Consider the following 27219-nt stretch of genomic DNA (forward strand, 5'->3'; position numbering starts at 1 on the left):
CTATGCACACTGAAGCCAAGGCAGGAATGGAACCCTCTCTCTCTCTCTGAGCCTAGTGGTTAGAATTATGCCCTTGCACCTCAGGTATTCGGGTTCGACTCCTGCTATATATATATATATATAGAGAGAGAGAGAGAGAGAGAGAGAGCGAGAGATGGGATGCCACAGGTTTAGCAGCTGGCACAGACAGTTAGATTCACATTTATTTACCAATCAAAATCAGATCCATAGTCTAAAGTACACACTGTCAATGAATGGAAGAACATTAATGTGCTGATATATGCCTTATCTGCCCAACAAGGCGTGATACATCGTCAGTGTCACTGCTGTACTGAGAATTATCCACTGCATTAATAATACCCAGTTAGTCTACTTATGGCGGTCCCTTCACAGAACATATGGGGTAGAGACTGAGGTGAGGAATCTGAGAAACTGCACAGCAACAAACGAGCTACAGTAACTGCATATACAGTTTACAGTATCTCTTATACAAAAACGACCTGTAAACAAAGCTTCTCGTAAAATTAGCGATGAACGCTGATATAAAGCGAATTTACAAAATACACCGATGAGTTCGGGATGGTGCTAAATCTTAAACAGAATACCAGAGCACTAAGTAGTGTGCGTGCTGTAGGTGGCGCAGCTCGGCGGCTCTGGGTCCTGCTGTAGGTTGCTTACTATGTAGTGCGGTAGTGTGTAGTTTCGGACAGAGCGCCTGTGCTCGTTTAAAGGAGCAGAGGGGAGGACAGTGTGGTGGCGGGCCGGGAGGGAGAGGCCAGACCAGGCTAGGCTGAGGAGAGAAAGCAAGCGCTGGATTGTTAAAAAATTTTATGTTAACGCCATATAATTGTGTTTAGCACAATTCCCCAGCTGTTGACGTAAAAGAGACGCTGCATACGGGTTCCCTGGGGAAGATTCAGTAAATGTACAGCGACAGAGACTTTTTTTTCTTTTTCTCCTTCTTGTTTAGCCTGTTAGCTCCGAATGAGTGCAGGACGCTAGCTGGCTCCATAGCTAGTGCATTCACATGGACGCCAAAATGGCAGGAACCACAAACGCGGTTTATATCCTACGACTTTAGCTAACAGGTCTTTAAACAAGCTGTCAGCGAAAGATTTTTTTATGTATGTATATATATATTTAGCTTTTTCTTTTTAAACATGTGCACTAACGCAGCGGCACTGCGCAAAATTTAAATCAAACTCGAACATAGATGGAGCAGGGGCGTTTGGGTTTTAGCTAGCTAGCACGGCTAGCCGGCCTGGCAGACACATCAGAGCACAAAGAGAGAGAGAGAGAAAACAACAAGTAGTCGCAACACTTTTTAAAAAGAGCGGATTTAAAGCGGGTTAATTTACTAGCCTGTTTGCTTTATGTGGGGAAGCAGCTAAAGCTAGCTAGTTAGCTAGCCGAGATTGGCTTAGTGTTTTTGCGCCCAGTCCCAAATGAAGGAGTATAAAGTGGTGGTGTTGGGCAGCGGCGGCGTGGGCAAGTCCGCCCTGACCGTACAGTTTGTCACCGGCACATTCATAGAAAAATATGACCCGACCATCGAGGATTTCTATCGGAAAGAGATCGAGGTAGACTCGTCCCCTTCAGTGCTGGAGATCCTCGACACCGCCGGAACCGAGCAGTTCGCCTCCATGAGAGATCTTTATATAAAGAACGGCCAAGGCTTCATCCTAGTCTACAGCCTTGTAAATCAGCAGTCGTTTCAGGTGAGCTCTGCTTCAATCACACTTAGTCTGGCTATTTGTTTAAAAAAAAAAAAAGACTAAAGTGTTGCTTATGATCAAGCAACAGGAAGTGAATGTGATTACATAAATAATCCCCACACACACACACACACACACCTGTACTATAAATGCACCATGTCCTAAAGGTTTGTTAGACTGACATCTAGCCTTTTGTCATGTGTCTCACTAGGACATCAGACCAATGCGTGACCAGATAGTTCGAGTGAAGCGCTTTGAGAAAGTTCCGCTCATCTTGGTGGGAAATAAAGTGGACCTGGAATCCGAGCGGGAGGTCGCTGGTTCCGATGGCCGAGCCCTGGCGCAGGAGTGGGGCTGTCCCTTCATCGAGACCTCAGCCAAGAGCAAGACCATGGTGGATGAGCTCTTTGCTGAGATTGTGAGGCAGATGAACTATGCCACTTTGCCTGAGAAACAGGAGCAGTGCTGCACGGCGTGTGTGATGCAGTGAGGTCCATGGCCTTACCGCACACTCCACAGGTATGTGGGTCCTGTTGATGTGGTGCTTTCTGACTGTGCAAAACCCCATCCAAGCCATGCGCAATTGATCACCAGGCTCCTTTTAGTTTTAAAGTTACTTTTAAATTGTTTTAAAGTAAGCCAAAACAGTTTTTTTTTTTTTTTTTTTTTGTTTTTTGTTTTTTTAAGGGCTGCTGATTTTGTTTGGCACCAAAAATTATTCAACTGATCACTAAAAGCAGTGAATGGGCTAAATGTGGTCAAATCCACGTACACATGAGGCAAATGTGGCAGTAAAAATTGACAGTTATCAGTTTCAGTTATACAAATTGAGACAGGACTTATGGAAGAAAGACCACATGCCTTGAAGATCAAACTCCTGCTATACTAAATGCAAATATTGTGCAAGGCCTACATCAGAGCATTGACTCACTAAAGCATGAGACTAGAATGATTTAGATGGCACTTCTTCAGGAAAATTTAAGGCATTGAGGAACTAGGAGGAAATTGAATCAATACACTAATGTTTTGTGGATATTTTTGTTCGTGATTTGAGTTGTCTACTTGAGCTTTCTTTAATGCCAGTAAAACGTAAGCATGTGGGAGGAAGAGGTGCTTACTTGTAAAATTCTGTCTACTGAGACAAATGCTTGAAACTTGTGTAAGAACAGAATAGCACCGATAAAGCATGCTAGGCGATCAGTGAATCTTTTTGGTCATGGATGGGAAGAAGGGGAAATTTAGGAAGCATCTTCCTCGTATTGTTTATAAAGCTGTGCAGTACCGAGAGCTAAACAATGACTACAGTAATCTCACTCACTCGCTCGTGAGCCTTTCTCACACACAGGACCAGGATAAAATAACCAAGTCAGAAAAAACTACTAAAACAAAACTAATAATAAAAACCCCACATTTGGGGTTATTCTTTTAAAATATTATTTCTGTTGAGTAGGGATAGGAATCAGGGACCATCAGATTAGTTTAGCAGTTCTTTTAGTATCAATTTTTATAAATTCCAGATTCAATGTTAATTTGTGTTAAATATTTTTACGATTTTAAACAGCCTTAGCTGCTAATTTGCTCCTAGTACACAGAATGCTCTGCTGTATGTGTGACTAGTTTAGAGTACACCACTTGGGGGAATGGCAGTGTTACCACCTCAAATGCAAACATGTTAATAAAAACAAAAGAGAAAATTATTCTGTAAAGTGTGGTCAAGCATGTTCTGTCCCGACAAAGAATCACAATATTCTCACACACCCCCACCCCAGCTCTACTATTTAATATTTACCATACTTAGCAATTCAAGCTTTGGCGAATCAGTTTGTCCTGTAACTGTAGCATTTTATTTTAAGAAATTTTCACTCCCACTCTGGAAATGTCACTCTACATTTTCCTACGCTACATTTGTCACTTTTTTTTAGAATTTCTGTATAAAAGTTAAGATGTGTAGAATCTTTTTAGTTTTAAGGTTAAACGAGTTCTTAAGCTTCCTTTTACAAATTTGTGATGCTATGACGCACAGTGAACTACAGCCATGTAATGTCGTTTTAGTGTTTAAAGTTTGGTTCATGAGAAGTTCCAGATTGACTGCACCTCGGGGGCATGCTTGGCTCTGTTATCATTAGATCGGCCAAAGAATGCGACATGAACAACTCCAGTCTGAGGATGGCAAAGGACTGGTGAGGCGTGAAGAAGCAGCGCAGTGTAGGCCAGTGTCAGAAACAACAGAGCAGGGAGATTCCCAGCAAACAAAGAGGAAAATCTAATGTCCTGAGTGACAATTCATGTTCCAATAAAAACAGGAAGCACATGCTCGATCTGTGTGCTACTTTTCTGTTTGTTACTAACTTCTAAATTTTTTACTTATTCCCCCCATAAATATTCACAAATTAGGTAATGACTTAAAAATAATTTAATTGTACGAGGTAATGAATAATGTTTCAGTTTAGTCTGGGCGCAGTGGAATTTTAAAACATTCTCGAACATTCTGCCATCCCTACACTGAACATTTAAGGGGGTTTGTTTGGACTCAAAAGTTTTGCAGCCAGCGATCCACTCAACTGTGAAATATATTCACTGACCTCCTTAGTGCAAATTTATATGAATATAATCCAGTTATTCAAATATTACTCATTATTTAAATGTGTGCACTGGAATCTTGGCTATTTGTTGGATAAATGAAGCTTTTTATCCTTTATGCTACCTGCAGAGAGCGCACATTAGCTCTAAACTGAAATTATTCATAGGCTATTTGTTCTTGTTAAATTTATTTAAATGCAGTGACCATTTAAAAGTGTTTTATAATATCTGAATTATTGGACCCACTTTGAGAGCCACTGTTATTAGTATTAGTAGTTACTTCTACTTTGTGTGTTTGCTTCCTTGTAGGTAAAAATGGTGATTAATACCTTAACCCAATTTACTACATTTTAATTGTCATATGTCTGGTGTTTTATATGCAAAAGATCTTTGGTTATACTTTTTATACTCTCTACACTATTAAAATAACTAATTTGGTGTTTTGTTTTTTTTCTGTAGCCACTGCACCTGGCAGGAGGCCCTTTTGAACCAGTGTCTGCTTCAGTGATGTTTTGACCCCATGAGCCACACCAGTGTCACTGAGCCGTCTGAACTAGACTGACGAGGTCACCTGACAAGCCTTGGCTTTGCTGCAGCGTGAAGCAGGGACTTTGAAATCTGACTTTCATCAGTGTCTGTATTGTAGAGCACATATATAATACAGTATATATACAGTATACTGGGTGTTTTTGGGAACTGCATGATGAGCATCAGTGGGAGGGCAGAGGACTTTGGAAACAGGGCCAAATGTGACAGGGCTATTAATATCTATTTTCTTAGAGGGGGAACTACATTATGTATGAGCAGGATTTCTGCAACCTGTAAAATGCTGACGGTGCTCAGTTGTACATCCCCAGAATTTCTTTTAACATTTTATGTTCGATATCTACTTTTAAAATGATAGCCATTACAGAGGTTTGAGGCCTGGACCATCTAACTTTGCTTTTCTTCTGTTTTATTTTTTAAGACTACAGTATGTATGCTTTTCCCCTCTTATAGTATATTTATTAAAATGTTTAATTACAAAGATGGATACATATTGAATTTTTATGTTCCATTGGCCTTTTTGCTTTTTGTGACAGTATGCATTGTTTCTGAAATGGAGCATTAATGACGCCTTAAACAATTACACTTTCAAACTTGTGTGTTTGTGGAGTTCGTTTTCCTCGCCTTACTGATTTTTTTCTTTTCTTTTTTTTTTCTCTTTCCTCTCTCACAATCATGTACACACTTCCACAACTTTGATTTTCAGTCTACCATAATATAGCAGAGATGGCAAAGGCAACTGAAAAGTGGATATAAAGGTTTACGTTGAGAATTTTTATAAACGTTGTGCAGGATGCTTTAATGCGTTTCATGTTATGATCATCACATAAACCAACATCATGGTATCCGCTCAGATTCACGCGTTTGTTTTTCTTTAATGCCAAGTAGCAGGTTCAGGACTATACAAAAAAAAAACACCAGTGCAAGGACTAAATCATCTGGCATGAGAAATATTGTTAAATTTTAATTGCATTTAGTAACCTTATTGCTTGTTAGTTAATAAAAAAAAATCTTAAAATCAATTTGAAAAGTATCCATTCTAAGGCTGTCTCCGATGAAGTGATCCTGTTTAACCAAATAAAAATCCATTTCATTTAGGATTTTCATAATATCATTATCTGAGCACTAAATCAATGTTCTGCAAATAGCTTACAGAGCAAGTACAATATGTTATAAAAAAAAAAAGGAAGAGAACAAACAATTGCTTAAACATTATCTCTACTATAGAACATCGAAGGTCATGATTAACATGTGGAGAAAAAGCACCATAGTGACATTACGTAATCCGGAATGTTTCTCCAACATTACAAAAAAATATTTGGGGGATTTCCAAGGAGATATTCCTATTGTCATTAGGGAGATTTCCAATAATTTGCAGAAATATTTGATGGGTACTGGTTATGCCATGCACTGCATCTAATATTCTTCAGGTCTCGGCTTCAGGGTGGGTGAAAAAAAAAAAACTATGTAATTCCAAATAATGTGGTAAAATGTGTTATGTTAAATAACTAAAGATGTAAAATATGTAACCTTCCAGCATAATAAAAATGACCAGGCACTAGCCCAAATTAACAAAGGAATGAATGAAGATGATCAGTGTTTGTATTGACCCAGTCAGAGCCCAGTTAAAAATCCTAAAGAAAACCTGTGGGATGGCTTAAAGAGGACTTTGCACTGAAAACCTGTGCAGTTTGATAGATTCTGAGGATTTTGCAAGGAACACTGGAATATGATTGCCAAATCAAAATGTATAATATTCTTAGACTTTAAAAAGTAAGAGATGCCTTTACTAAATTTTATTTAAAACATTTTTACCCTATTTTTCACCTAAACCATTGTATTATTTTTACTTGAATTTGTTTCACCAAAGATGAAGGTTTAAAAAAATTACTGATTTTGATTAATTTATGCATTTCTGTTTGTGTTTCCTTCTGGCTCTTCCTTTAAATTATCCTGTAATAGTTAGTCCAGCCGGAGTCACTGCCTCCACTTTGCACTAAATATACATTCACCTAATACATTATGTGACAGTGACCATACATAACTTCCCTGTTCCCTCTTGTTATCGCTCTCTCTCTCTCTCTGTTGAACTACACATGGTGCTCTTAAGCTCTCAGTGATCTAGACCCCCTCTGCCCTCAGGACCTTTTTTCCTCATCCTGGTGTCCCGTTTCTGGTTGGAGATCTCGTCGCATGGAGGCCTGTGTTGTCTGCTTGAGATGTTTCCACTTTACCATGAAGATGGTCTTGGACTCGGCTGATGTAGACAGCTTTTCTCTGAGGACTTGTGACTGCAGTTGCTCAATAGTTCAGGCCTACAAACCGTTTTGCACCCGAGTCTCCAATAACAAAAGTCGACTTCGAATTAAACCCCTTTCTGTTATACTGAACTTCCAGCCTCCTAACACACAGTATGACAGCAGATCAATTCCTGTTATCTGATATAACCCAGTTGAGGATGGGTTCCCTGTTGAGTTAGATTCCTTTTAAGGTTTCTTTCTATTGCCATCTCTGGAAGTTTTCTTGCCACTGTCACCCGCAGCTTTCTCATCAGGGACAATCTGATCATTTTGATTTATACATATTTTCTTGCTCATTTCAAACTTATTACCCTATTTTTTTTTTTTATTCTGTAAAGCTGCTTTGCAACAATGATCACTGTTTAAACTGCTATATAAACAGTGAGCCTTGGCCACCCATAACCCTGTTGTCAGTTCACTGGTTTTCTTTCTTAGATTACTTTTGGTATGTTCTGACCACTGCAGACTAGGAGCAGTTTTGGAGTTGCTCTGGCCCAGTGCTGTAGACATCACAACCTGGCCCTTGTCAAAGTCACATAAATCCTTATGCTTGCCCAATTTTTCTGCTTTCAAAACATCCTACAGCTACTGTGAGAAGGGCCAGATTGTAATGGCTAGAAAACTGGGTCAGTGCAACTCCAAAAGTGCAGCATTATGGAATGTTTCCAGTCTGCAGTGGTCAGGACCAGTGTTGAGTGTAATGCGTAACAGTACTTGGATTCCTTTTTTGACATAACGAGTAATCTACCGCATTAGATCTGTCATTTAAGTACTTAGTTACTTAGTTTTTTTTTTATTTATGTAATCCGTCAGACAGCAGTCATTCCCAATCCGAGAGTGTGTGTGTGAAAGTCGTCCTACAAGCCCTGCCCCCTATTACCCACCCCCTTCTGTTATTCCTGCTGGTATACCCCTTTTCTTACTTTATGCAGTTTGACTATGCGAAAACTGACGCGCGGAAAGACGAAAACCTAATCACAGCACCAAAACTCGCGGTGAATCATAATGAACCGTATTTATGGTCATGGCGCAAAACCACGTAGGTGAGATAGGGGTATTAGTAGTTACCAGATTATGGGCCAAACTTCGCTGAGTGATGATGGTAGAATAATTATAAAGGTCTTGACTAAAACAACATGCATGAGAAATCCAGAGGTGTCAAGTAACAAAGTACTAATACTTCGTTAGCTTACTTAAGTAGAAATTTTGGGTATCTATACTTTACTGGAGTAATTATTTTTTATCTGTACCTTGTTACTTCTATTTTGTTTCAGCTTGTCATTCAAAAACAAACAAAAAAGAAACATCCGAATAAATCGGATGGAGCGAATTTGCTTGTGGTTGGATGAGAAGTGTAAACATACCATTCCGACACCCTATTGGTTGGTATGCGATCCATCGCACCTGCACATGACGTCACGTCACACACTCCAGCAAGGACATTTGATTAAAATAGCATTTTCGGTTGATAAGGTTGTGATAAGTAGATGAAGATGTCCGTGATAGATACTCAAGATTCGAGCGAAATGTCGCGAAGAAGGTAACAGGAATGATATATGCAATTTTGGGGGGGATTAATCACTTGGATTAATCATTCATTCTGACAGCACAAATGTTTATTGTAGACAACCATACAAGGGTAATTATTACTAAGCTTGCCCTGGGTACACTAATTTTCTTGTATGTAGCCCTCACAGATTCCTGCAGCTAAGCTTGGATGTACATTCACATACCAATAAAGGTTACCGATGACATGCCTCTGAAGTGTGACTTTTTGCACCATTAAAATACTTATAGGCAACTAGTTATCATATCTTTTTCTCTATAAAACATGTTAATGCTCAGTAGTACACATACAGTGGTGTGAAAAACCATCGCACCACTGCGATGGTTTTTCATGTTTTGCATGTTTGTCACACTTAAATGTTTCTGCTCATCAAAAACGGTTAACTATTAGTCAAAGATAACATAAATAAACACAAAATGCATTTTTTAAATGATGGTTTTTATTATTTAGGGAGAAACAAAATCCAAACCTACATGGCCCTGTGTGAAAAAGTGATTGCTCCTCTTGTTAAAAAATAACTTAACTGTGGTTTATCACACCTAAGTTCAACACCTGTTTCAATCAAGAAATCACTTAAATAGGAGCTACCTGACACAGAGAAGTAGACCAAAAGCACCTCAAAAGCTAGACATCATGCCAAGATCCAAAGAAGTTCAGGAACAAATGAGAACAAAAGTAATTGAGATCTATTAGTCTGGTAAAGGTTATAAAGCCATTTCTAAAGCTTTGGGACTCCAGCGAACCACAGTGAGAGCCATTATCCACAAATGGCAAAAACATGGAACAGTGGTGAACCTTCCCAGGAGTGGCCGGCCGACCAAAATTACCCCAAGAGCGCAGAGACAATTCATCCGAGAGGCCACAAAAGACCCCAGGACAACATCTAAAGAACTGCAGGCCTCACTTGCCTCAATTAAGGTCAGTGTTCACGACTCCACCATAAGAAAGAGACTGGGCAAAAACGGCCTGCATGGCAGATTTCCAAGGCGCAAACCACTTTTAAGCAAAAAGAGCATTAAGGCTCGTCTCAATTTTGCTAAAAAACATCTCAATGATTGCCAAGACTTTTGGAAAAATACCTTGTGGACCGACGAGACAAAAGTTGAACTTTTTGGAAGGTGCGTGTCCCGTTACATCTGGCGTGAAAGTAACACAGCATTTCAGAAAAAGAACATCATACCAACTGTAAAATATGGTGGTGGTAGTGTGATGGTCTGGGGTTGTTTTGCAGCTTCAGGACCTGGAAGGCTTGCTGTGATAGATGGAACCATGAATTCTACTGTCTACCAAAAATTCCTGAAGGAGAATGTCCGGCCATCTGTTCGTCAACTCAAGCTGAAGCGATCTTGGGTGCTGCAGCAGGACAATGACCCAAAACACACCAGCAAATCCACCTCTGAATGGCTGAAGAAAAACAAAATGAAGACTTTGGAGTGGCCTAGTCAAAGTCCTGACCTGAATCCTATTGAGATGTTGTGGCATGACCTTAAAAAGGCGGTTCATGCTAGAAAACCCTCAAATATAGTAGGCACATGGCACAGCCTAAGCTTTTATCCCTAATGCTCCCTTCTTGCTGTTGTTTAGTCTCCGCTCCTTCAGATGGCGCTGTTGTATCTGACTGGAAACTAACGTTACTATACAGCACTGTGTTTCGGCCTCCAGTTCACAGCTTGGCAGCTGTTTTTATATTTTATTCATACATGACATAAGAATCATTTTATTCAAAAAATAAATTAAATATACACGTCAATTAATTTGAAGTTGAAAGTCATTCGCCCTGTGATAAATAAAGTTACTACTATTGTGAAGAGGAGAGTCAGCCGGCGCCGCCATGTTTGTTTGCTCAGTCTGACAGTTTCTCTGGACATAATCACATCTCTGTCACAATGAAAACAGTTTTCGTGACAGTTGGAACAACTTCTTTTAACGACCTGATAGTCGGCCTGACGTCACATGAGGTTACAGAGGTAATGTTAGTCAGTGCCGAGCATATATTAAATTAAAAGCAGTGATATTAAGAGTAGCTACTGTAGTAAAGTCAGCCTTAACGCGTTATATTCAGGTTACTAACATTAGCAGAACAAATGCTGCAAATTTCACTTCACACAGCTTCGTTTCTATTCGCAGGCGTTAAAACTCCGAGGATACACGGACGTGGTGCTTCAGGTTGGACGAGGCTCGTATATTCCTGACGCTCACAGCTGCCCTGGGCTCAGACTCGAGGCTTTCCGTTTTAAAGAGTCCATCGCCGAAAACATTCAGAGAGCAGATTTAGTCATTAGCCATGCTGGTAAGAAGCTCAATTATTTATATATATATATATAAACAGCATCAGCATCACAAAGGTAAAGTACTAGCGGGAGTCAAAAATGATCTGCACTCTGGCCGTAGAATATATTTAAATTAAATTTTAGAAAAGACATGGACATCATTTTTTTTTTTTACACAATCTCCTTTCTTTTCAAAAAAAAAAAAAATTGTCCCTCTGTCAACAAGCTTTCATATTCCCTCATTGAAAATGCAGCTTGCACCAAACAAGTCTGATGGAGCATGATCAGGACTATAGGGATGACCCCTTAACACCTCAAGTGAATGTGTTTTCTGCAGATGTGTATTGTCATGCGAGGTCCTGATTATTTTTTCCTGATAATGTTCCAATACTGCAAAACCATCACAGTTTTGCAGTGTCATCAGTTCTTCAATTTTTGGAACAACAAATATAAACTCAGGTCAAATATGGCATTTACAATCATCATGAAAATAAAATTAATATTTGAAAAATCATATGACATTTTAAGAATTATTTACGGTCTGCAACAGCCGAGAATCCCAGAAAACTATAAACATAAATTTTTCAGCTGATAATTGAGATATGAATGTTTTCTTGTTCAGCGTTTACGAATGTTTTTTACGTTCCATACTCTGCCGTTTACTCTCAGACTTGTAGTGATGAATCCATGTCTCATCACCAGTAATGTTTCTTTTTAGAAATTTTCAACTTCCTTAGAGTATCTGTACAAAGGGGCTCCAAATGCTTCTGCTTGTGCTCTCTGTGAGTTGGTAAAGCACCAGGTACACCCTCAGACAACAAAAACGCTGATCTTCCTTCATACAAATCACAAGTGGGGCATCCATTTTTGCCTGCTTCCACAGTTTAAAATGAACACGTTCACACCTGCATAGCAGTGACTCGGCCAAAAAAAGTTTTTAATGGAAAGTGTTGACAGTGAAACCAACAGATGGTTTAATATAACTGGATTGCAGATCAATTTTGACACACCTTCTAAGTTTATTTCTGTAAATGTTTATTCATGATTAATTACAAATTATTACCCTAGAAAAAGGTTAATAGGTTTTGTAGCAAGAAACAATTTTACATATAAAATAAATTCCATGGAAATTATTTAAACATCAGAATCATAATTTTAAATGTGTAAAATAATATTTTTTCCTCTAGAATGTATGCACCAAAATTTCACCTGCCAAAGCAGCAAGTGTAAAGACTGGTTCTAGTGTGTTGTGTTTTTCTTCCCATTTGGCTGGTAGGGTTAAGATCTTCAGGTCGAACCGATTGCCTTTAGGTCCAAAGTCCCCTGTCCCAACCATTGGCATTATTTTAGCAATTTAAGATTTTGCTGCATATCCCAGTTAGGAAGAGGAGATCAGAGCACAGGGTCAGACAGAATACTAGTGATGGGAATTTCGGATCATTTTACCAACTCAGATCTTTAAGTCTCGGTCAGCAAAATGAACAAATCTTTAGTAAGTAAATTTTTCAAGTAAAGTTTTCATCAATTTCGTTCGATCTCGTTCAAAATTTAATTAAAAGCTTAGGTGTTACGTCACAAAAATCTACTAATTACACAAATGTTGATCACCCAACAAACTAGATAAATGTCATAAGAAAAAGAAAAGATTATTTAATTATTTACCTAGGTCTTTAGTCTACGATAATGACTCGAATGACTCAATTCTCTTTCTGGCTGATAATGCCTAGGTTAAGCTTATGGAGCTGTCATGTGGTAAACAGATGACCTGAAAAATCCGAAGACTCAAAAGGTGAACTAATCGCTTGTCTTTCCAGCTCAGACTGCACTGGTTAAGTGTGGGGCTGTCACGCAATGAACAAATAACTTGGGAAATCCGAAGACTCGAAACAGATGAACCAATTCCTTTACAGAACCTGAGATATTCCGCATGGGCAACTAAACAAATAATTCCCAGAAATTACTCGTTCTTCCCTTACACACTAAAGATTCGTTCAATGAACAAATCATTTAGGAATAACCCATCACTACAGGATACATTGCCCCTGGAGCAGATTGCTTTAAGGGCCTCGTTAAGCGCTCAACTGTGTCAGCTTGGTGGTGCTGGGGCTTTAACCCCCAACCTTCAAATCGGTAACCCAAAGCCTTAACTGTTTGAGGCACCACTTCCCCAAAATGTCCTTGTCTGCCATACTGAATGGTCATTTTCAAAAAAAAAAATTTATTCTGCTGGTTGTCGCCTAAGTTTCCGAACCAGTGCAAATGGTAAGATCTGAATTGGACGGTTGAATAATGTGCGTTTTTATGACAACTATTTGAAATTAATATTTCAAAAAAAATTCTGTCTGCCAGGATCATTGCTTAGGCTGAAGGTGGACTGTCTCAGAGACAAATAGCTAGGAGTCTTCACTTACCCCTTTCAACTGTTAATAGAATTACAGTTCAGTTTAAAGGAAAGGGGAAAACATCAACAGGGTCATGGCCTGGTCAACATGGGCCGTCTGAAAGAGATCTGATTAGAACAAGTATCTCATTCTAAGCCCAGGTTTAGTTTTTTATTTTAAAGCTGTTAAATGAATGGCAACAAAGCATTAATCATGTAAATTCTATTACAATCATTTCTATTCTTTCAGTGCCAGAGCAGTAAACTGTCCTTTTCCATGTTGTCCCTCAGACAGACACCTTTTGTACCTTTTGTTTCAGAAGTCTGCCATGATAGCATTAGTAAGATCTAGCACTGATGTTAGGGGTGGTAGTCAGAAGATCCCACACTTTTGGCCATACAGTGTGTCTGTTACCTGCAAACATGAAAAGACTATGGTGTAACAATTACATAAATTAAGTCTAATTAGGTTTAAAGCCACACTACATGTATGTGTCTAAGTAAAATATATTCTTATTGTAATACAGAGCCTTAGAATCTTGTTCTTAGCGCTAGATCATTGTTAGATGCCTTTCTGCTCACCATGGATGTAAAGAGTGCTTATTTAAGTTACTAAAAACTTCCTTTCAGGTTTTTCAGCCTGCGGACTCCACACACAGGACAGGAGTTTTTGTATACCATTCTGTTCAAAATCCAGAAACTGTTTTGTGTGAAAACCTATGTTTGCCTGAATGAATAACTGCATAAATAAACATTTTCAAAGGTGTATAATTATGAAGCATGTATTATGTTCAGATTTTCTGTTAGATTTTACATCATAAACTATTAAAATTAATATAGATTAATGTGTGGAAATAGTAACCAAAATGCTGAAACATCAGCAGTTTAAAACAGATGTCTGTGGACACATGATGTGAACACACAGACAAAAAATTTTGATTAGAATTATAAAGTTGCACAGCATGAGCTGCAATTAGGCTGGCTGTTGAGGCAGGATGCAAAAAGCATGTATTGTTAATTCATTTCAGGACATCAGTATTAAACAAGTTATAATACTCCAGATATAGGGCATCTAAAAATGTTTGAGGGTAATTTAACGCACAACATGAGTTAAAAACTGAGAGGAAAAAAAACATCTTCATTGATGAGATGGATAGTATGCATGGAAAGAAATGCAAATGCTTTAGATGCACCCGTCTGATGGTAGCTTCCAAAACAGGTATTGACCTGAATGGGGTTATTAGCAAATTTCTGGCACCATCATGTCATTGCTTTGGTGATGAACGACTCATTGACAGGAAGGAGCAGGCTTGGTATCGAGTAAGCAGTATACATTACTCGATTATCGTTTCTTGGGCTGAGAGGAGGGAGAGGTACGCCGCACAGTAACGTAGGATATTAAAAAAATTCTCAGAATTATCCCAGAATATCTCTGTAAAGCCAAACAGTTTTTTTTTTTTTTTAAATATTCAGACTTGTGTGTCATAAAACCAATATTTTTGTTCCGATACCAGTACAGTCATAAATTTTTATGCTTTTTTTTTGTACCTTTACTCTGGGACAGAGGCACAAAATTATTATTATTTTTTTTAAAATAGGTTAGAAAAGTTAGTGTAATAAATGTGTTATAGTGTGTCATTATGGTTAGATTGATTATAGGCTAGGAGTAGGTTATGTCATACTTTCATATTATTTCAAAAGATTTAGATATGTTCGTTTACAAAACTTTTTAGGAAATTTTATTATAATATAGTGCAAATCATGAAGTTAGTTTTTGTTAACAGAACAAAATAATCTAATAAAAACGCTTTGTCAAATCTTAACCAGATGTCATGCACTTTATAGACGCTCCATAACTGACTCCATTACTACTAAAAAGTAGTATCCAACATGTGTAACCTCACTGGTGTTAAAGAGACAGATTACTATTAGCTAGGTCATATAGACATGCACATACTAAAAGTATTGATTATTTAAAAATATAATTCCATTCTCCAAACTCTCATTCCACAGTACACGGTGCAACACTAATTTCTGAACTAATAGACAGAAATACCACTGTTTATGTATAAATAGTTTAGTAAAGCAGAGTATTTGCACTTTTAAAGGGCACATATGCTCTGAAAGCTGAAACCACAAAAAGAATTCTGTCCAAGACACATGGTATGAGGCATGATCTGCAAGGTTAAGGATGTAGTGGGGGCCTGTGTTGACTGCATCCTCAAGTGAGCATTTGGTCATACAGGTGAACTGCAAGGATCGGGGTGGGAGTGTGGTTTTCTCGATTGCTTAAACACATTTCTTGAAACTATGCCTCGTATTCTCAAAACAGTAAACACGAATCCATAACGTCTCACCCAATTTCCCAAACATCGTAGTTTCAGGTCAAAATGAAGCTCTACACTCAAAACCATTCACTCTTGCTGAAAAACCAACCTTTGCCCTCAGACATCACACACAAGGCCTCAAACACACACACACAACAACATAGTCTTACACATTGGTGCAATAAATTAAAAACAATATTTCCAAAACTGGCAAGTTATTTGGAAATTATGCCAATTATGTTCCTTCTCCTCTTTTTGGTCAGGTTAAAACCTGCCTCATCCACAAAGAGAATTTCATGGGAAACAGGGCGTCCTTCAATCTTAAAGGTCTCTAAAATCTCTGCAAAACACAGTAGAGTATATAGAACCACATACATACTGAACCACAGTTCAAGAGTGCACAAATGGCAGCATAAACTACCATGCAGTGATGGAACACAATACTTCATACAAATATCAAAACTCATACCTGAACATATTCCACTTGTTTTTTTTTTTACTCTGTCAGTTTCGTTCAAAAGGGACGCGTTATGCCTTTTTTATCCGGAATTGCGCCGTCGTCCTTAACCTCCTCCTCCCTGGTGTTCTAGACCTCCTCCTCGACCTCTTCCTTTGCATCTCTTTGGCTCCATTGTTTAAAACCTGAATGAGCTGACTATGGCCCTGTTATCTAGCCATCAAAGTTTCTGATTGGTGTGATAAATTTTGACTCCTACTTGGTTAACTGTGTGCTAATTGAGCTCAAGCTGTGCTGACTTAAGTTAACATTATTGGAGGATAGTGTTTATAGTTCAGGGGAATGGGTGTGCTTTTTGAAAAATAGTATTATGGTTTTGAAATTTTAGTTCAAAAGATTGGTTATGGTGTTTTAGCAATCGAGAAAAACTGTAAAAATTATACTGGTGATTTGATGTTGTGTCATTGTTTTCATACATTAATCACCATATTAAGCTTTTCATCTATGCTTAACATTTTGAAATGCACCCTTAAGTTTCTGTTTGTTCTGTCCATGCTCTATGGTTTAAACTGGTTTTATTTGTCTTTCTAGGTGCTGGGAGTTGTCTGGAAGTTTTAGGAGCTGGAAAGCCCCTTCTTGTCATTATTAACGATAAATTAATGGACAACCATCAGCTGGAGCTGGCCAAGCAACTGCATGCTGATGGCCACCTCCTCTACTGCACCTGCAGGTTTGGGTCATGTGCTTTCATTTCATCTGTACGCATATACACACCCATGCTTCTTTGTATCTTCATTTATTGGCCATTTTATTAGGTATTGCTGACTTTCATATAACCAGCACATTATCATGCTAGAAGTAATCATTGCATTATTGCATTATTAACTGGCCAAAAATGTGCCAATGTGCCAGTGCAAAGATTTCAATCTTTCATATCGACCTTCTTAGTCATTTTAGTCATCTGAAGTCCAATAGAATAAATGTAGGGGTGGTATGAAGAAAAATTCATAGCATGAACCTGCAGAAAATCTAAAGAAATTGCATGATTTACTGACAAAAACAAGGAGCAGAACCTCAAAGGTTTACAAGATCTTGTTTAACATCTGTGACATCTGTGTGACATCTGTGGAATTTATATGTAATGTGTCACTCCAGCTCTGCCCTTAAAATGCCATTAAATTAGGCCTTCTTTATTTACCGTTGGTTGTTTTTTTTTTTGTAAGGGACAACCAGAATATTACCCTTTTGATATGAATAACACAATTTGATCAGCATAAGAAGCCGAGTCCCAGCATGCCATAGCACATTTTCATTATTTGCTAATTCAGTTATCTTTGCAGCACACACAGCAGAATCCTACTTTTCTTTAAAAAAAGAAAAGAAAAAAAAAGCTTTTGGGGAGTAAGCTCCGTTTTCTTCCAAACATTTGTACAGTTATCTGATCGTCAGTGCCAAAAGCTTACTTCACATACTTGCATCAGTTTTGCATCTATTTTTTGCATAGGCAGGAGTCATCAGGTTTTAAACCCTTTTTTTCCCCTCCCCAATTCTAGCAGTCTTGCAGAGACTCTGCGTGACATGGACCTGTCTACACTGATGCCGTTCCAGCGTGGTCAGCCTGAAAACTTTGCCAAGTTTTTGGACAAAGCAGTTGGATTTGTTTGACCATTCCTACATGTTGTGTGTTGAACATTAGTAACTTTTTATGGCCATTAGTATGGAGAGAAACAACGCAACCAAACTGCTTTTTTGGGAAATAACAGACTGTCGAATGACACAGGATTTTCATTAAGGACCACGGTGTAATCTAACTAATCAGAGATGGTTATTGGTATTGGTTTTGTTATTAATATTATGTATATTAATTTTATCCAATAACAACTATATATCATTATGTATATGTATTTTTCTTTCCTAAATGATTAATAAAATATTTTCCTATGAAGTCCTTTCCAGTGACGTTCTTTCCTCTCATTGAGCAGCATGAACATGACGTAGACACGTCATGTAAGTGCGTGGGTGGAAGTTTAAAATGAGGATGTATGTCCTAGCCTACATCCTGTGTTTCACAAGCGGTGTCTATCGCACAGCGCTCTTTTGAGAACATTACTATGAGAGCATGACTTGTTTACCACTGGTCGTGATATTATTATTTTTACAGGTATGCTGGATAGCTAGAGCTCAACGTTCACACAGTAAGTCTAAAATACTCCCTCACAATTACTTGTGAATATTTAATTCATTTAGAGTTGATCAACTAAAATAAGGATGAATCTGAATTGTGTTAAATATTGTAAATAATGAAAAGTTATGTATGAATAAAGAACAATTGCAATACACATATTTTTAAATATGTAACAAGCTAAATAGAATATAATTTCCTTTGGTATAGATTTTACCTTCACTAAAAAAATGGGTCTGGAAAGTTTGAGGGGATTCCCCATGCCTCACTTTTGACATTAAGATTTGTCATGCAGGCTTTCTCATTTTTCTTTTTAACCAAATTGGATTATGCTGTTTTAACACTTTCCCATGTTGTATGTGATCTACATGGCCATAAAAAGTTGCCCCTTGCTAATCATAAATAAGACTTTACCCTGTTCCAAAGTGATGGGTGCATCAGGGTTAAAAAAGAGGTGGATGAAGTCCATCATGTAGATTTCCTACCATATAATCCTGTGGGGGCAGTTTTATGATCTGGGGTATCTTCAGGTGGTCAGGTCTAGGGTTAGCAATGTTATGTGCCCAAAAAATCAGCCGATAACATGAATATACTAAATGACCAGGGCCTGTATTCACAAAGCTTCTTAGATTTCTCACACAGAGCTCCTATCTTAGCTAAAAAAAAAGTCCTCGCTGGGAGTCTTAAACTAAAAGTGATGTAGGAAACTTTTCAGAGCAACTCTAAGTAAGGAAAGTACAAAAACCTTTTTCTTAGTGAGAAGGTATGGTTGACCCCGTTGCTAGGGATGATGCAGCAATTCAAGGACTGTGATTGGTTGATAAAAAAAATTTCTAATCTCTGTAAAGGTCTTGAAATGTGCTCTTTGTGAAAATAGAATGTATGATAATAGAACATACAGTTAAATCATAATGTTTGTATCATGTGTTATCATGATTGTGTTATCATGAATGCAGGCAAAGTTTGTTATAGGCTAAATATCTTAAAGATAATTAAAACAGCCAAATGTTGAAAACGTGTCTAATTTTTAAGCAACCAATTTCCACACAGTAGTTACTAAATTTAAGTTCTTACATTTATTTACCATACTGATTTTATTACTTGTAATCCATTTTAGATTGATGGGAGCAAAATGGCACAGCTTTTACCAATTTACATGATTCCAGGACAGTTTATTTAAGTTACACTTTTGGATGGTATGTGGCCAACAGTAAAAGAACAAGAAAATCAAATTTGACAGAAAAGCAGTGTTTACTTTTAGTGTTTGGAGAATATTTCTTCTTTCCTCCATTTTGTCCTCTGCTATCTTTAGCCTCTTAAAAGTCTTCCTCTCTACTCTTAACAATTTTTACCTTAGGAGATGTTTTTAGGGCTAAGATGTTTTATGAATCATTTTTCCCTTTACTCAGATTTAGTCCTAAATTTAAGGGGAAATTCTAAGAAAATGTCAAAATTCTAGGAATTTTCTTAGAATTTAATTACTAGAAGCAACTTTTAGGCTTAAGAAGCTTTGTGCATATGGGCCCAGATTTTTCCATCAATGGACTTTTCATTCCAAGATGACAATGCTAGAATTCATCAAGCACAAATTGTGAAAGTGTGGTTCAGGGATCAAGAGAAATCTTTTTCACACATGGATTGACCTCTACAGAGTCTAGATCTTATCCCTATTGAGAATGTTTGGGAAGTGCTGGAGAAGGCTTTAAGCAGCAGTCTGATTCTTTTATCCTAAGAGCTTGGAGGGAAATTAAGACGACTCTGGATGGAAATAAATTCGTAAGCTTATCGAAACAATGCCATTGCCGCAATGAAAGCAAAAGGCGGTCCAACGAAATACTACTGTGTGACCTATTCTTATGTAAATGCGTGATGCTCTGTAAGCTATAAGTCTTCCAACATGGCAAAGTCTGTAGAACTGAAAGCTTTTTGGTAATGTGATCAGCATAATTTTTTTTTATTGGTTTAAAAAAGAAAAAATTCAATCGGTGAATAAATTACGAGGAGTGTTCAAGCCAAACCAGGACTTTTGACTGTTCAGAATATTAACAGTTTTGTGAAGAAAAACTACTTTTATTTCTCTCTATAATCCCCTACTACACTAATGCACTTACCCCAGCGTTTCACTAGTGCTTGGATACCATAATTGGATTGCCTGCTTTACAGCTGAAGCACTGGCCTCCCAGGAACTCCTTTAATGGCCAAAACATGTGGAAATGGCTTCAAACTAGGTCCGGACTGCACAGGGGATGTGGCAGTAACTCCCATCAGAGTTTCTTTAATATGCAAGTGGTGTTCCTGAATGACTGTGCGTATAGTTCCCACAGACAGATGCAGCTCTTCCACAATTTGCCGACCATTTATCTGCCAATTTTCGAATTGCAGTTTTCGATAAAGAATGCTATGGGCTCCGAGTCACTGGCTGGGATCATCATTCACATACATACAGCCTTATTTAAAATATTTGCAGGATTCAAATGTGTTACTTCGACTAAATCTCACCACCATACTGTGTTTTAAGTCTCGGTTTGACTTGAACGCCCCATGTATTTTCTACAGTAGCAGGTATAGATATTTTCTATATAGCAGGTTGTAGGTGATGGATTAAGATCTAACTTGTTTCACAAAGGTTGTGTGGTGTAAAAGGAATGTCATAAGTAAGTAATGACATTAATGACTATAGGGTGCAGTGAAGTATTAGTACTTCACATTTAGTTGTTACAAATACCTTACAGGTGTTTCTGGTTGATTTCTGAAAATGTTGCCTCAACCAAATAAATAAATAAGAATATTTCACGGGCGTGCTCCAGTGTGTTTTAAAGATCTCGTCTTCTTTTCCATGTTCAGATGGGCAGTGTATCACTACAGATGACAGGTTCAACATCAGCTGTTTGATCATCAACCTGGAGTATATTGAATGCACCTGGAACAAACCACAAATGCAGCAGATAAACTACACCTTCAGCAGTATGTAAGTCCCTGCAGCACGCTTTTCCCCTTCAGCAACTAAGCCTTCTATCTATTTTTGTTCATAGATGTATTTCTGTTTATAGTTGACGTAGATGAAGGTGCATTAATGCATTTCTCTCTCTTCAGGTTTTCCGGTGAATCACTCCGTGAGTGTACAGAGTACCTCCAGGAGGACGGTCAGAATGTAGGGTGCAGGATGTTTCCTAACCTCCCAATAAAGCGGTTTGATAAGTTTTACACAAATCTCTCTGTTGGAGGAAATTTGACAACCTGTAAAGATTACGCAGAGCTAAAACAAAGAGGTAAGAGAATGTCAGAGTTAAAAATTTGCATTAAGCTTGTACATTAAGGAAAGATTAACAAGTTCAAATTGGTAATAATTATCTAAATTACAAACCTGCTAATACAAAATTGAGATTAGATAAAAAAGAATCCACTGTTTTAAAACACTTCAAGCCCATGCTTTTCACAGAGGACCTAATGATCGCCAAGCATAGCACAGTTTGCTTTTTTCCCCCTTTTGTTACAGTAAAGCAAATTAGTAACAAGAGTTATTAGTAGGAGCTGCTATTATTAGTAGGGGTACTTTTTTAAGCACCAAAACTTTGGACAAAAATACATGTTGTACATATATTTTTTTACAACTTTTTTTTAAAATTAAAACTTAAACGTTTAATTCTTTTCTAAGGAAAAAGAACTAATGGTTTTCCAAAAATTCATGTATTTTGGAGTTGCACTACAGATGGCCGTATATCCCTCAATTTTGCATTCATCTCCATCTCCCTGGCTGAACATCAAAACGTTCAGCCAAGTCTCCTGAGTGCTACAGAAAAGAAAGTTGACCTCAAAATGATTGGAAAACAAAAAACGCCACATTGAATGGCTTAAAGAGGTCAATCAAAAATAATTAACCCCTTAAACGTCCCCCCCTGCCCCCCCCCACTCCAAACATGCTTAAAATACTGCATTCAAAACCAGTAGGATTTTATGTTTAGCCAAACGTAAAAAAAAAAACAAAAAGGGAACACTCAAAGGATACGTTCACATTACAAGCCACATTTCAGATTTTTTTTTTCGGTCAGATATATATAGCCACATTGGTTATCCAAAATAATATGATTTAACTTTAAATAAAACACCTGCTATGTAGATAGCTTCATTAAGTTTGTCAAGTAATTTCTGAACATAAGCCAGTTGTTTAAATCGTAAAAGCGTAAGTAGAAGTGGATGTAAAAACTTTGAGAACTCATGATGAATGATGTTTTGTGCATTAAATACAGCTTACAAGCAATAAACATTATGACCAATCTAAGACTGCAGAGATTGCTCATGCATCATGTGATGTTTGTGTTTCCAGTGAAGCTCAGCCCTCCCTATAACCTGTCCGTGTCTGCGAAGAATAAAGGCGAAGCAGTCTGTGTGACTTGGATAAGGAATAATACCAAGAACAAAAAATGTGTGGAGGATGTGGTAGGCTATCAGAAAGCCTCTGGCCCATGGAAGGTAAGCAGCCTTAATGTAGAGATGAACAGGCTCTGTCTGTAGTGTTATTCTTACAGGCTCCATCATTGTCAGTAAATTTCATTTACCTGCACCATCACTTATAGAATGATGGATATATATGAGTCAAAAGGTTATGCATAGTGGAATATAAATACAAAAAAACAACTAAAGGCTTTCATATAATGAAAATTTGTCCCAGGAACTTGTGAGCCCAGGAAGTGGAAATGTCGTACTGTATTTTCTGCTTTTTAGTGTTTACCATGTTATTTCATGCCACTGGCACATTATTTCACATGAATAATATGACTTCTGTCTTTTTGTCCTAAACAGATCATTAAACCAAAGGACCCAAATTCATACTGCTTGTCTATGGTCTCCAGTGGCGTTGTGTATACGTTCAAAGTACAAAGCAGAATGTCAGAGAGTTGTGGTGCTTCGGATATTTTGAATGATTGGAGTCATCCAGTGCAGTGGAATAACCCCAAGCCTACCAGTGTGTGACATAAATGTTCACTATGTCAATGCTAAAAACTGTCACTTTTATCTAGTCAATATCCTGCCCACAAACTTGCATTAACCATATTTATTTCCAGATAAACCGAATACATCACAGCCGCAGGTGTACTGGCATGTGTTGGGGTCTGTTCTGGGAGTCATTATCCTCATCAGCCTTTCTTTGCTGTTGTACTATAGTGAACGGTAAGGCAGATGCACAGATTTACACATTAATATTTACTGTATTAATGTTTTGGCTGCTGTTGTTTTTTTCTTCTTTTAAGTCTTGCCCTTGTTTTTCCGAAAGGATTAAAGTTGTTTTCGTTCCTGTGGTACCTGACCCAAGCAAGAGCCTACAGGATTTATTTAAGAAATATAATGGCAATGTTGAGGTATCTATCTCTGTAATGATTCTTTATTAATGATTCTTAATTATTTTTTAATAACTAAATTTAAATCCCTCACACCATTTTCAACCCTTTTCTTTCAGAGCTGGGTTTATATCTCCCGAGAGCTGAAGGAGGCTTTCGAGCCTGATTACACAGAGTCTCCATGTGTTGTATGTGAACCAAGTCCCACTTTAAAGACTAAAACTGCGGATGCTCCTATGAAGCAGCCTGCCTCTTAAACTCTACTGTACACATTTGTTGTTTTTAATTACTCCAAGTCAATGAGTTTCTTTTCTGTTCAGCATGTTTGCAATGGTGATGCACAACCTCAGCCTTGATGCAGACGTGCCGTAGCAAAAACCTTTATGCCTGTTAGCACTAGGTTTTGCTTGGAAGTCTTTGAAAGGCTTGATTTTTAAACAGATGTTGTCATGGGTACTTGACTTTGAATAAATAACTGAAGAGTACTTGATATTATTATTATAATTATTATATTTTAATTTGGATGCTCAAGTGGCCCTTTTACAACAGTGCGGGCTTTATTGCTAATTGGATTACTATTCAGATCAAATCTGTCCTTTTAAGGAGAATAGATAACATCCCACGCAGGAAGGTGATGCTCTTATTTTATGCAACATACCTTATAGTTTTAGATCAGACCTAAATTGCTGACAATCTATTCCTAATCTAACCTGCTGACAGCCTAAAAGGCATTACCCTACTTTCCTTCATGTAGAGATCATGTGTCTGGTCTGTTCCTTAAGCTAAAAATAATTTTAAAATTTCTCATAACGTTCTAGTAATCAGGATAAATGCCAAATGCACAGCAAGTACTATTGATCCAAAGCAAAAGTCACTACATTTTCAATCCCTTGCATCTAAAGTGTGTGACCCTAAATAAACCTATATTTAGTGTACATTTAATATAATGTATTTATGCACCTATATTGCATGTTTCGGGTCGACCAACTGTATCTAGCTTTAAACTAAGCTAGCCCTCCAGGAAACTGCTATGTACTGTACACAGAAAGTGAAAATAGTGCGGTTTACTTGTGTAGGATGAAGGAGGTCTTCCATAACGTCTGTGGGTGGGGGGCGCCCACAAAAGAGTTATTTAACCAGATAAAGAATTTTCTTCTTTTTTTTCCCTTTAATTAAATAAAAACAAATCATATCATTTCTCTTAGTTAAAGTAGGCTAATATAGTCTATATAATATATATAATATATATATAATATAATATATACCTTAGCATTTTAACATTGGTGTTTTATTCAGTAGTGATAAAGATGATGAGCAAATCAATACTGTGTTATTTATTTTATTTTTTTTAAATAAGGACGATGTTAGAAATATGCAAACAGTTAAGGCCATTTTTTAAGCCTATTGTTCACTGAGGCAGCTGTGGTCCCCTGGGGTATGACACCAAGACTCCTGGGGAACATCAGTGCTGCAGTGCTACTTGGGTTTCAAATAAGGGCTTCAATGAATCAGTCTTGTTTGTCCAGTGCATTCCATGGATGCCCGGTCAGATTGAGATCTGGGAAATTTGGGGACTGGATCAACAACCTTGAACTCCTTGCCAGTTAAACCCCGTATTCAGAAAGCTGTGGTGCACTGGGTGTTCAAGTGCCTTTTTATCATGGCCAGAATTAACTTTTTTAACAATTTTGCTGAAGCTGCGCATGATACAGCAGGGCAGAGCTCATTTACATAGTGAGCATAGATTACGTTAGCATTCTCAAACTTCAGGGTACATTTAAAACAAAGTAGCAAACTCCTTTTATAATTGAATACTCATCGGTCTGGGTTTACAGTTTGTTATAAAGTGGGTTTACTACAGCAGGTTAGCAAACTTGACTTTACAGTAACATTAATTACGAACTTAAAATTAATTAAATCGCATAAAGATGGAAACACTAACAAATAATAAAAAAAAAATTTTTTTAGCTGTGAAAAATTGAGTAAGCTATTGTCGCCCTCTCTTTTCTCCTTCCACTTTATTTATCCTAAATTTTCTTTTCTGGTAGCCTGACTTGCATTTTATCATGTGTTTATGCACTGGATTCAACACATGGTGTTTTGATTCTAGCTGTTACACAGAGACTGAAAAATTATACCAGAAGCAAAGTACTTACGATTTAGCAATAACACATTAGATAACACATTCTCTAGCTTAAAGTATGTACTTAATTACAAATTGTCTAACAAAAACCGTTAAAATTTACCTTGTGCCGATGAAAAAAAAAAATAACGATACAAACTAACGCACACGATGATGCAGCTTCCAGCCGTTAATTCAAACTAGGAGGACTGGGGAGCCAATCAGGAAACAGACAGCCCGAATCTGCCCGCCTCCAGTTTCTGATTGGCTGGTGTGGCGCCGATTCTAGTCTCCGGTTGGCTGGAATAGTTGCAGGGTTGTAGCGCTGCTGCAGTTTGTGCAAGTGTAGCTTTATGACAGTGAGCAAACAGAAGACTGAGAGAGTGCAAATATAAATTATCTTGAACTCGCAAAAACGATTTTCAGTTCGCGAGATCGTGCGCGTGAGAGAGAGATTCAGCGTGCAGAGCGTACACGAGAGAGTAGTGCACTAAAGATCAGTACATAGGAATAAGTACATTTAAATTTAACTGATAATATACTGAGACTAACGTATATTAAAAATTGTATTCCAATGTGTACTTTCTGTACATTTGTACAATGATTATTTTGAGCATATATTTTTTTAAATATACCTAAAAATACACTGAAAATCAAGTTTAAATAAGTATACTTTGGAAATTAGACCAACCTTACACTTAAAGTATATTTTCTAATAATATATTTTTATTATCAAAATTGGGTAAAAGCATGATGTTAGTATACTATTTATATATTAACTGATGGTACAACTTTTGGTTAGTATATTTGCAATGTACCATCGAGGATTTCCATATATTTGTAATACATGAAAGTGTTTTTTTTTTTTTCCACTGGGGCACACATACACATACCAAAGGGAATTTGGAACATCAGCTAGCATAATCTGCATGTCTTTGGACTTTGGGAGGAAACCGGAGTACCTGGAGGAAACCCACTAAGCACGGAAAAACATGCAAACTCCATGCACACAGACCCGAGGCAGGGACTGAAACCCAGAACCTGGAAATGCAAGGAGACAGTATCTTTAGAAGATCTAACTTTAGTGCTAACCACTAAGCCACCATGCCGCCTCTATATATCTATCTACACACAGTCATGTACATCGTCCATAAATTTTGGAAAAAAGACACTTTTTTGGCAATTGGCCTTTGTACGCCACCATATAGTTTGAAAGAAATAAAACATTCAGTATGTGAGTGAAGACTTTCTGCTTTAATTCAAAGGGGTTGACAAAAGTTCAAGTTCAAGTAGGCTTTTATTGTCATTTTAACCATATAGAGTTCAGTTCACAGTGAAACGAAACAACGTTCCTTCAGGACCAAGGTGCTACATACAACATAAATGAACAACATAAATTAACAAAAAACTAATTAGCTAACTTAAAAACCTATTTAG

At 37.6% G+C, this 27219-nt stretch overlaps 3 protein-coding genes across 4 annotated transcripts; all 3 read left to right on the top strand.

Annotated features, from left to right (window-relative positions):
• The first annotated feature begins 743 nt into the window (after nucleotides 1-743).
• On the top strand, nucleotides 744-5438 carry rap2c (RAP2C, member of RAS oncogene family). The gene is made up of 3 exons (XM_053505989.1): nucleotides 744-1718; nucleotides 1927-2234; nucleotides 4755-5438. Exons 1-2 carry the CDS (start codon nucleotides 1446-1448, stop codon nucleotides 2203-2205), a joined length of 552 nt encoding a protein of 183 aa, XP_053361964.1. The 5' UTR covers nucleotides 744-1445; the 3' UTR covers nucleotides 2206-2234; nucleotides 4755-5438.
• A 4956-nt stretch (nucleotides 5439-10394) lies between these two features.
• Nucleotides 10395-18087, top strand: zgc:92907 (uncharacterized protein LOC436733 homolog). 2 transcript variants are annotated; one of them, XM_053505307.1, is made up of 4 exons: nucleotides 10395-10675; nucleotides 10836-10998; nucleotides 16734-16872; nucleotides 17699-18087. In XM_053505307.1, exons 1-4 carry the CDS (start codon nucleotides 10595-10597, stop codon nucleotides 17805-17807), a joined length of 492 nt encoding a protein of 163 aa, XP_053361282.1. In that variant the 5' UTR covers nucleotides 10395-10594; the 3' UTR covers nucleotides 17808-18087. The 2 variants fall into 2 exon arrangements, with proteins under 2 accessions (XP_053361282.1, XP_053361281.1); XM_053505306.1 differs by having other exon boundaries at nucleotides 10416-10675; nucleotides 17696-18087.
• Nucleotides 18088-18209: 122 nt separating this feature from the next.
• Nucleotides 18210-24145, top strand: il2rgb (interleukin 2 receptor, gamma b). Its single transcript, XM_053506242.1, has 8 exons — nucleotides 18210-18337; nucleotides 21169-21292; nucleotides 21418-21593; nucleotides 22649-22794; nucleotides 23125-23287; nucleotides 23388-23493; nucleotides 23597-23681; nucleotides 23780-24145. Exons 1-8 carry the CDS (start codon nucleotides 18262-18264, stop codon nucleotides 23915-23917), a joined length of 1014 nt encoding a protein of 337 aa, XP_053362217.1. The 5' UTR covers nucleotides 18210-18261; the 3' UTR covers nucleotides 23918-24145.
• The last annotated feature ends 3074 nt before the right edge of the window (nucleotides 24146-27219 follow it).

This window comes from Clarias gariepinus, chromosome 10 (genome assembly GCF_024256425.1).
Source record: "Clarias gariepinus isolate MV-2021 ecotype Netherlands chromosome 10, CGAR_prim_01v2, whole genome shotgun sequence".
In the NCBI taxonomy this organism is placed as follows: Eukaryota; Metazoa; Chordata; class Actinopteri; order Siluriformes; family Clariidae; genus Clarias; species Clarias gariepinus.